The sequence below is a fragment of the Scomber japonicus genome, chromosome 7 (genome assembly GCF_027409825.1).
Source record: "Scomber japonicus isolate fScoJap1 chromosome 7, fScoJap1.pri, whole genome shotgun sequence".
Taxonomy (NCBI): Eukaryota; Metazoa; Chordata; class Actinopteri; order Scombriformes; family Scombridae; genus Scomber; species Scomber japonicus.
In genome coordinates, this window is record NC_070584.1 from 9834566 (window position 1) to 9845202 (window position 10637).

Here is a 10637-nt window from a genome sequence, read left to right on the forward strand (position 1 = left end):
TTATACAGTGTTTGTCTCCAACTTCATTCGCTTCTCATGCATCCACCAGGGACATGAACATATCAAAGGACTGGACAGTGATGAGGGGGGGGGGAATAGCCCTAATGAAAGGAGAGGGGGGAGGGTGACAAATAAATGGAAGTAGACCTTATATACATATAAATGATATAGTACAATTTCTGACAAGCCAGACCCTTCACCCAGTCATGTTCCTGGTGGGGAATCACCTCTGCAGGTTTCTGCTACCAGTCTACACCAAAGGGAGCAGGGCTTGATGTGGAGGTACACTCCTTTCTTTTTGTTTCTGTCATGCTGTAGAGCATTTTTGCCTTTCTCTTAAAGTGCAGTCCAGATGCAGGTGACTAGAACATGAGAAGCAAATTATACAGAGAGAGAGAGAGAAAGACAGAGAGAGAGAGAGAGAGAGAAAGACAGATAGAGAGAGAGAGAGATGAGGAACAGGGAAACCCAGGGGCAGGCGCTGGAGTAGTAGAGGATTGGCACATACGTCAGGAGAGGTCTGACATGGAGGAGGAGGGGGAAGAGGAGGATGGGGGTGAAGGTGAGTCTGGATCTGTAAGGTAAAAAAAACAACAAAAACAAACAGGTCTCATCCTGTTTAGTCTCTTCCTGTGTCACTGATCCAGCTCCAGTCACTCCCTCGACTGGTAGAAGAGGATGTATCCCGACTCAGAGTTCTTAGAGATGTCCGAGGTAAGACCATAAAACTCCTCGATGGCCTGGGCGTCAATTTTCTGCACGACATAATGAGACACGGTGTGTGATGGCGCTGACAATACTAAATGTACAAACAGGTGAGTCAGGGAACAATCGAGCAAAAACACAAACAGGCAGAGAGTAGTGTGAGTGACGCACCTCCACTATGTCATCATCAAACAGCAGCCAGAACCCGTGACTCTTCACTATGGTGATGTAATGACCTCTGTTAGGGCCGCTGTGGAGACAGAGACAGAGACAGAGACAGTGACTTTCTTTTACTCGCATGTTGCAGTATCAGAACTCACACACTGTACTGCACATGCTTGTCATTGTATTAGGATTTGGAAATGGAGCGCACTTGTAAAGTAAAAACATTACATCAGCGCTTTTTAAATTCTATTATCATTATTGTGATGTAATGCAGCCAAAAATATACAGCACTAGTCAAAAGTTTGGACCCATGATTGCCTTCTATTGAACTAGAAAGTGTGTCCAAACAACATCGTATCGTCATTAGATCACTTTTAAATTCTGTCCAAGGAATTTGCAATAAAACAGATTGTAAAAACATGTCTGTGTTACAGGTATTCAGGTAATTCTGTCCAGTAACACAAGATCTCCTTCGTTGGCGAATTTCATAGCGGAGTATGAGCCAAGCTGCTTGTCATTTATGCTGCTGTTTATTCATCTGAAAGCTTAAATGGAAGTTTGACATTTTCAGCACTTAGCATTTAAACACGCTTATTTGCTTTCTCGCATTAATCTTGTCGCATTTTTGGGGCGCCAGGCAACCGGCGGAGAATGCAGGAAGTGAACGAAAACGAGAACGAGAAGAAACAGTCCGGCACATAAACCGAAAACTTGTCTTTTTCATACTTCAGACACTTTTACAGGTGCTGGCAAGTGGATTCATATAAAATCTGGACAGAGCCAGTCTGAATGTTTCCAGTCTTTATACTATGTCAAACTGCTCTTTCAATATTATATAGAACAGAGTGATGTGATACAATAAGAATCAGTGGCTCCTGTGTGTGTGTGTGGATGACCAAACCTGGCTAAACCTGCTTTGCACTTCAACAAATCTAGAGTCAGATCAGTTGTTGTGTGTACCTCGAAATCCGACACTTAGATATTATCTTTACATCCTGATGGTGATTAACTATTTACTGTACCTGCCACAGTGAACCACCACGGCCACTAGATCATACATGCGATCCAGGTTGACCGCGTCTCCGGACGTGTTGAACAGACGGAGCTCTAGGGGGAAAACCACTCGATAGGACAGCTTGGTGTAGCGGTGCAGCTGCTCCATGTACTTAAACCTCTTCAGGTGTAGCGCCAGGATCATAGGAAGCTTCTTCACACGCATCCTGCAGAGAGGCGTACAAGGTCAGAGGAGTGACGTTTCTGCACATGTCTCAGTGGTATTTAGCGTAGCGCTTTACTGACCGTTTCTGTGCTTCCTGCTTGCTGCAGCATGTCTCACAGTAGTATTTGTATTCACTGCACAAAGTCTCTGTGTTACTGAAGTCCCTGGAGAGGACAGCATGCCATAGGAGAGGCTTGGTTATTTGATCTCGCTCAAAGCAAAAAGAGAGTATGATGACGACTTTGAGCCTTTTAAGGTGTGAGTGAATGTATGATAAATCGATACTACCTGAGACAGTGTGTTATTGACGTGTTCTGCTCCACATCCACAGAGAGATCCAGAAAATCCTCATCTTTGCTGCTCACCTGTCAAACAAACAGAGGGAGGGACAGTGATGTCATCCAACTGTCATTTCCTTTTGACTGAGTCAGTGAGGATAAGCCTGCAGTGCTGTTACAGAGCATCCACCCGCCCACAACTACACACAGACACACACACACACATACACACTGTCTTTGAAATGCTTATTACAATGAACAGCTTTTGTCTCGGCACAGAGCGGCGCCTTGGTGTTTGCAGAGGTTGTTCAGGGCAACCCGTCCCACTGCTCGCCTTCACCATTTTGGAGGACAAAGCCTCTGGCAGCCCTGATGTAAAGTGGGTGGCCAGAGCCCACCGGGCCTGCTCACCACATCTTTTTTTTCTCTGTCTCATCTCTCAGCATCTTTGTAAAGGGCTCATCTCTTTGTCAGGAGGGATCTCTTATTCACGGTCACCCCAGGACTGGCGTGTATAGATAATGTGTGAAAGGACAATTGTTGAACGGTAATCAGCATTAAGCAGAACATATACTATACAACCCAAGCAAGAAGTATTCAAAAGGCAAAATGCAGCCACGCACCGTTTCACAGTTGAGGCAGCGTGTCTCATTGGTCAGTGTGCCTTGGAAGATATCGTGGACCCATGTGGGCTCTGTCTTGTTCTCTGTGTCGGTCTCCGTGGTGACAGCGGTGCCGTTGTTCTTGAGGCGTCCGTTCTGCTTTTCCTGCTTCTTCTCCTCCTGCAGGATGTCGGCCACCGTGTTCAGCAGGTAGTTGAGAAATTCGTGGGCATCCTGCTGCATGTAGTTGTCAAACAGATCTGGAGGGTGAAGATAAAGGGGGGGGGGGATAACTCATTGAAGAGAACTGATTGGGATGTCCAAATTTAATACTCAATATAACATTCATATTTTTGTATATCATATTGCTGCACAGCGCCTATAATAAACTCAGTGAGCAATTCATTTTATTATTATAGAAGTTTCAATTCAATGTGAATCAATAATGGACCTTTTTCACTGAGGGGCTTTCTGACAAGCGCAGCTGTAATTGATAACAGTAATGATTGCTGGCTCACTGGCATGCCAACCTAAACAGAGACATCATTACAGTGATTGGTTACACCTGTGCATTCCCCTCCCCTGCTATCAAAAATCTATTTGGAGAATTTCTGCCCTGAGAAAGGTCTACTGTAGATCAAGCCAATTAAAAATCAGAAAGCTTCATTGATATTACAAACATCCGTACACACACTCCTGGTTTTGACAGATCTGTATGTGAAAGGTGAAACTGAGAAGTGGAGAGTCGGGAGAGGGAGGGGAAGAAAAAAAAAAAAAAAAAAAACGTCCAGTAGAGAGGAGGCAGCTGACCAAAAGCTCGGTCCCAACAGAGATTGCATTGTTCATTCGCATAAAGAGCTTCCTCAATATGGACAGCAGAGAACAGTCGGCCTCTCTGTCAGCTCTACTCTCTGAATGACCTTACCACCAACATGCACCTGCCCTTCACCTCTGATATTCAGACTACATTAAAAGACATCACTGCTACCAATATAGAACACAAAACTGCAAGAATCAGCTATCTGTGGTTTTAAATGTATGTTGGTGTAACAAATAATTAACGATGGATAGCTTTCATTGAAGTGTCCTGATAAGCCATATGACACCTCAGACTATTATCGGGCATGATCTCTCACCGTTCTCCTTCCGTAGGCGGGAGATGAACTTCTTGGGCGGGATGACGCCCACTTTCTTCTTCTGTGTGGCGATGGAGTGGAAGAGGTCGGCCAGGCACGTGAGCAGGTTCTCCTTCTTCTTCTGTTGGGCTTTGTAGGCCAGCACGTTCTCCCGGAAAGGCCGGCAGAAGTAGAGTGCCTGCAGCACTGAGTTACAGTAGCATGTGTTTCCAAACTGATGGGGGGGCAGGAAGAAGAGAAATGATTCTTATAAAAACATGCAACAAGAACTCATTGTGTTTTACATTTAGAATCTGTGAAGCCTCTCTGAACAAAGTCTCACAGCTCAGGAGATTAACACCATCAAAACAACATATAGCAGGTAAAAATGACACCAATCAGCCAAAACATTAAAACCACTGACAGGCAAAGTGAATAACATTGATTATATTGTTAAAATGGCAACTGTCAAGAGATGGGATATATTAGGCAACAAGTGAACAGCCTGTTCCTGAAGATGATGTTTTGGAAGCAGGAAAAATAGGCAAACATAAGAATCTGAGCAACTTTGACAGAGGCTAGATTGTGATAGCTAGATGACTGGGTCTCCAAAACCACAGGTCTTGTGGGGTATTCTAGGTATGCAGTGGTCAGCACCTATCCAAAGTGGTCCAATGAAGGACAACCAGTTAACCTGCGACAGAGTCATGGGCGCCCAAGTCTCATTGATGGGCATGGGAAGCAAAGACTGGTCCGATCCCTCCGAAGAGCTACTGCAGCTCAAACTGCGAAAAAGTTTAATGCTGGCTATGATAGACAGGTGTAAGAACACACAATGCAGTCTGGTCAGAGTACCCATGCTGACCACTGTCCACCTACAAAAGCATCAAAACTGGACCATGGAGCAATGGTCTGATTTCTTTAGGGATTTCTTTCTTTTCTAGTCATGTTTTCTTTACGTGGAAGGCAAGGTACCTAGAGAAGAGATGGAACCAGGATGTGCCGTGGGAGGAAGGCCAGCTGGTGGTGATGTTCTGCTTGGGTCCTGGCTTTCATGTGGACATTACTTTGAAATGTACCACCTACCAAAACATTGTTCCAGAACAAGTACACCACTCCATGGTAACGGTATTCCCTGACGGCAGTGGCCTCTTTTCAGAAGTATAATGTACCCTGCCACAGTGCAAACAATGGTCAGGAATGGTGTGAGGAACAGGACAAAGAGTTCAAGGTGTTCTCCAGATCTCAATCTGATCAAGCATCTGTGGGATGTGCTGGAAAAACAAGTCCGATCCACGGAGGCCCCTCCTCACAACTTACAGGACTTAAAGGATCTGCTGCTCACGTCTTGGTGCCAGATACCAGAGGACACCTTCAGAGGTCTTTTGGAGTTCATGCATTGATGGGACAGAGCTGTTTTGGTGGCATGAGAGGGACCTTCACAATATCAGACAGGTGGTTTCAATGTTATGGCTGATCGGTGTATGTTATTAAAAAAAAGGTAAAGCAAAGTCTCTGCTATAGAATCAAACATTGTTTTTCTTTTAATGTCAGTTCCATCTTTTACCGTCTAATGTTACTTCAAATAGTTTACATCATAGTATGACATTCTTAATTTGCGGTCTTGCCAGAAGAACATTTCATTAGTCAATTTAAAGTTATCGCTTCTAATGTTAATCTTTACAATAATGAAATAATGATAAATGATTGTTATGTAATTGCCCCCCCCACCCCCCCCTTCCCCTTCATGTTTTCTTCTCTATCTTTCTGTTTGTCCTTTTGTGTGCATTACCAAATAGTTGTCAAAATATATTGACTTCTCAGCACTAGCTTATTCTATCAACAATACATTTCAAGTGACGTCTGGATTAGCTAACAGATACAACAACACAACCTGTTATTTTCAATACTAGCTGTCCACTAGGAGGACAGGTGACTCATCGGGGTCCCATTCTAGTGGTCTGTTTTTGAAAAATGACACCAGTGTTTTTTTGGCAATGACCTTTGTTTGTGTACGAAAGGATTTATACTGATGCTTACATTGACCAATCCAAAGTAGTGTTCATTGATTGGGAATTGCTCCGGGCCGATGTCTTTCTCCAGAGCAGAGGCATTGGTGCCCTGAAAAGACCAGAGGGAAAACATGAGAACAGGCAACATTAAACCTTGAATGAGTAGAGTTTTCATTTAAAAAAAACAAACAAAAAAAAACAATGTAGAGACTCTCAATCGTCGCTCTGCTTGTATTTTCTTATTATTTTGTTGCTTTCGGGATGTTTCTGGTTGTCAACCTTTGGGCAAGTGAGTGTGTAGCCTCCAGCCAATAACAGCATGCAGGATGTTCATTAAGCTGGTAGGAGGGGCTAACAAATTTCATGTTTACAAACTACAACTGAGAAATCACGTATTCTTCCTTTAACTAATGTTATCATCACATTTAATGCAGCTCATAGGACACACTTTGCTTGTTTGTGCTTAGAAGGCAAAGGCAAAGAAGAAAGCTCATTTGTCTATGTGTGTATAACCAAATTAAATATGGAAAGTTTGAAAAGTTAACAAAGGGTTAGCAGGCTAAACCAAAAATAGAGGCCTGTCTCATACAGTTTAACTCATAAACCCTCCTTCTGGCCAAATTTCAAGGTCTCAGTTTCCCACAGAATATTATGCCTCATCTCGCTTCCTTTGGCTGCCAGGCAAAAAAAAAAAAACCTCCAAAAAACACTTTCTGTCAAAGTAGAAAAAGGATATGGTCTAAATAGGTGCACCCATGTCAAAAAGTCAGGAGTATTTTACGCCTGATTGCTGAGACAGGCCACTTATCTCATGTCAGAGCCTTTTCACTTGTCGGAGCTCAAAGCTTTTTTTCCAAATGAACCGCAGCTTTGTTGAAGCGAACACAGAAGACAATTTAGTTTGACTTTCAATGACTGTCATTTCTCTCCGTCAAACCAGACAGTGAATGCCTCTTTGTTTCCGACTGTGCAGCTTCCAGTCTGAGATGCTGCGGCATAAAACGCAGACACAGGTCCATGTACTGTATACACACACACACACACAAACTGGTTCTTTCTTAATGCAATTACAGACCAAAATTGGGGTTACCATTTTTGGAAAACTTCTGTGAAAATGTAGCATTAGTGCACCTGACAGTCCACAAGAATTTACACAATACATCCACCTGACACCACACACACACAAGACAATGTGAAGCTCCCACACACTGTTGTCACTTTCATTATAATCGCCTGCAGCTGGAAACTTTTATTTTTTACCTTCCATCTAAATTGTATTCATTTTCTACATGCTTTTAAATGCTTCGAAGATCCTTGACCGACATATTACACATAATAAATGGTACAATCAGTGTGCCGGTGACCTAAATATGCATCCTTCAAAAAGTTTATATCCCCCTCCACTCACACTTCTTGTTCTTCCACTTACTTGGATGTTTGAACATAGCTGTGCAGAATGATGCATGTGCGGAGTTTGTTTTCACATTCATCTGCTAAATGTGGAAAGTTTCTCTGAGCTCATAGCAAATCTAATTTTAAGGCCTATGAGCATGATTTGTGAAGCTTGCAGTGCACAAACACTGAGAACTGATGCTTCAGTGAAGTAAGAGACATCCTGTATCCAATAGCCAAACTTCAGGAATTAAATATATTTGCAGATTTATTAGTATCTGGAATGTTTTAATGGAGAAGTAGTAGGTTTAATGTCTCCTCCTGTCTCCCAGGGAAACATGCACACAGCAGCTTGTTGTGCCTGCAGGTATGTTTCAACTGAAAAACTAACTAAATGAATAACTGAAGGTTTAGCACAAAGTGAGAGTTAATTCATTTTGCATTCAACCTTTTTCCATGTAATAATAGGCTATATTAATATGACGCATAACGCTCAGTTCTGCTGCAGACTGGAGAAGCAGTCTTCACCGATACTTCTGTAAAACTATTAACGAACACATGCGTAACTTATGTCATGAGCATGCCGGACTAGTAAGATTCTCTGTTTATGGGTCTTCCAAACTAAACTATTTGTCGGTTACAACTCATCCACAACTTAGCTGCACGATTTCTATCCAGGACAAAAAGTTCAGACCACATCATTCCAGTCCTCTGTAACCTTCCCTGGTTGGCTGTTGTTTTCACAATGCAATTTAAAATCCTCTTCCTGGTTTACAAAGTACTTAAAGGGAAACTTTCAGATGTTTTAACCTCAACCCTATTCCCATCTTTTGTGACTTATGGTGACAACATTTGAAAATAGGTTGAGTATTGAGTGAGAGTGTTTAAGCAAGCTGTAATGTAATCTTTTGGGGCAACAGCGCTCGGTCAATGTATGTCCAATTAAAGAGTTGGAGAGTGCTGGTGTTGTTGTGTTGGTGTTATCTTCAAGTTTTTTAGAATCATGGCTGAATATTTAACTGATCTCTACAACAACTCAACTCTCGCAAGAGTTCAGATCAAGACTTCTTCTTGAGTGAGACTTGCTCAGACACAATAACAAACAGACCAGATCAAGCGAAAGGGAAAGAGAAACATTTTATTTCTCTGTGTGGTCCTTTCTACAATGTTGTCAGACACTTATAGTAACAATCTGAGTCTGCCAGTGGTGAAACAACTGCTTTTAGTGGACAAACACTGGTGCGGTTCCATTGCCCCCTTGGATCACATTGCAGCACGTTCCATGGCTGCTGGCTATTGACTTTAATGGACCAATCTGAAAAAATCTTGTCCTCTTTAAATCACTTAAATGCAAAAAAAAAAGGGACAATAGGGTCCAGGTTGAAAAATAGTGAAGTTTCCCTTTAATGGTCTGGCTCCACAGTACTGTACATATCACACATGCTGTCAGTCTCCATGAGCTTAGAGCATTTTCAATGTCTGCTGAGATGTCATTGAGCATTTAGACACCTACAGAATTGAAGTTTGCCTGCTGATCTTTGACTTGACTAAAAAAGATAAGTCAGAGTATCATTATAGCAGCTGCAGGACATTATAGTATCCAGTCTACATAAAGAGAAGGCCAATGGCATTAAGCAGAGCCCTTTCAGTCTGTTCTTCCCCACTCTTCACTGCCCCTCAACATAATGTAAACACAGATTAGTGCTACTGTAACCGACCCTGTGGAGCACTACATTATGCAATCCCAACAAGCTGTCAGCGGCTTCATTCAGCTGTCAGTCATCGGTGACAGACACACAAAGTGCACACTGTGTCGTCTCAGTCAGGCAGCAGCACACAATGTCAACGCTGATGGGAGACATCAGTGTGCACAAGTCCACGATACATATTATAGATATCAAGATTTGGGATGCAGGCCTGTTAAAGTAGGACATCTCATAGTCAGATTTACTGTGCATCCTGGTTTCTAAAGAGCCTGCATCCTGCACCGTGTGTGTGTGTGTGTGTGTGTGTGTGTGTGTGTGTGTGTGTGTAAAGGGGGGAGGGGGGGGGCGACTCACCCATGTACATCATTACACACCAGGTTCAACACAGTGGCTGCAGGCAGATCGATAGCAACAAGGATAGCCAGCGAATTACTCACCATATTACAAATGGAGGCGATGTTTCTGACAGTCATTTAGTTCACAGTGTCCCCCTCACCGCCATCTTTATAAAATAAACATGACTTTGGGAGCGAGGCGACGCTGAGAAATGAAGTGAATTCGCAGCCGCGGCTGGAGGCCAGACTGCAACCCCGAGCGTCAGAAAGCAGCAGGCAGAGACACGGAGCACCATGCAGCCAGCACGGAGCCGAGCGTCCAGCTGCACTCAGCGTCCACACGGCTCCATCCTCACACACTGGAACCGAGCCTGCAGCTGAGAAAAGTCAATGCATGAGTGAATGGTGGCCGAGCGAAGTTGCAGACGGCAGGTTTGTTAGCAACAAGCAGGAAACTAGCCTGCTGTGAGAACGGGAGCGTAGTAACCCCGCCCTCCAGACAGACACTCTACAACTGATTGGTTGAGATTTTCTACGCGTGATTGATAGGAGCAGACAGCCAAACAGAGATCTGGATGGTGAAGTTTAGCTGAGCTGCAACCAATTAACGGTAGCTATTTGAAGCAATGGCTTTTGGGAGTTGTAGTTTATTATTGGGACGCATTTAAAGAGATGTATGCTTATATGCAAAACTATATTTTATCCAAGGTGTAGACATGTAGGGCTGCAACTATTCATTAACTGCGGGTGTGAATTTGTCATTCATAAATAAAACTGACATGACTCAAACTTTTATCCTCCCTGCTCAAAATTGACACAGTTTGGTTTGACTATTTATAAAGCATATCACCCAATTCTTTGTTAGACCTTTTTAGCCAACTTCATTCCAACTTATTACCACAGGTTTTACACATATATTTGGAAATAATAGTCAATAGGCCTCATTTTAAATGAAAGCATACCTCATTTTGAGTTAATTCATTTTAAAATGTATTCTCTAAAATGCTAAAAAAATAAATAAAAATAAAAATAAAAAGTAAAATGTCCTGTTTTCTCAAGGGGAATGTTCCAGTTGCTTGTTTTGCTCATCCAACGGTTTAAATCCAAA

The 10637-nt window shown here is 42.8% G+C and overlaps 1 protein-coding gene across 1 annotated transcript; it reads right to left on the reverse strand.

Moving 5' to 3' along the window:
* Positions 1–419: 419 nt before the first annotated feature.
* On the reverse strand, positions 420–9953 carry usp46 (ubiquitin specific peptidase 46). Its single transcript, XM_053322525.1, has 9 exons — positions 9632–9953; positions 6125–6205; positions 4106–4319; positions 2991–3229; positions 2378–2454; positions 2170–2253; positions 1893–2090; positions 877–955; positions 420–755 (listed from the first exon to the last, which is right to left on the reverse strand). Exons 1-9 carry the CDS (start codon positions 9665–9667, stop codon positions 654–656), a joined length of 1110 nt encoding a protein of 369 aa, XP_053178500.1. The 5' UTR covers positions 9668–9953; the 3' UTR covers positions 420–653.
* Between the last annotated feature and the right edge of the window lie 684 nt (positions 9954–10637).

Bases quoted from the DNA above. Each gene is read 5' to 3' on its own strand.
- usp46 (XM_053322525.1), bottom strand. From the start codon at position 9,667: ATGACTGTCAGAAACATCGCCTCCATTTGTAATATG. The intron at 3,230-4,105 runs GTGAGAGATCAT...TTCACCCTCCAG, and splicing joins CCGCCTACGGAAGGAGAACG to ATCTGTTTGACAACTACATG. The intron at 756-876 runs GTGCGTCACTCA...TATGTCGTGCAG, and splicing joins TTGATGATGACATAGTGGAG to AAAATTGACGCCCAGGCCAT.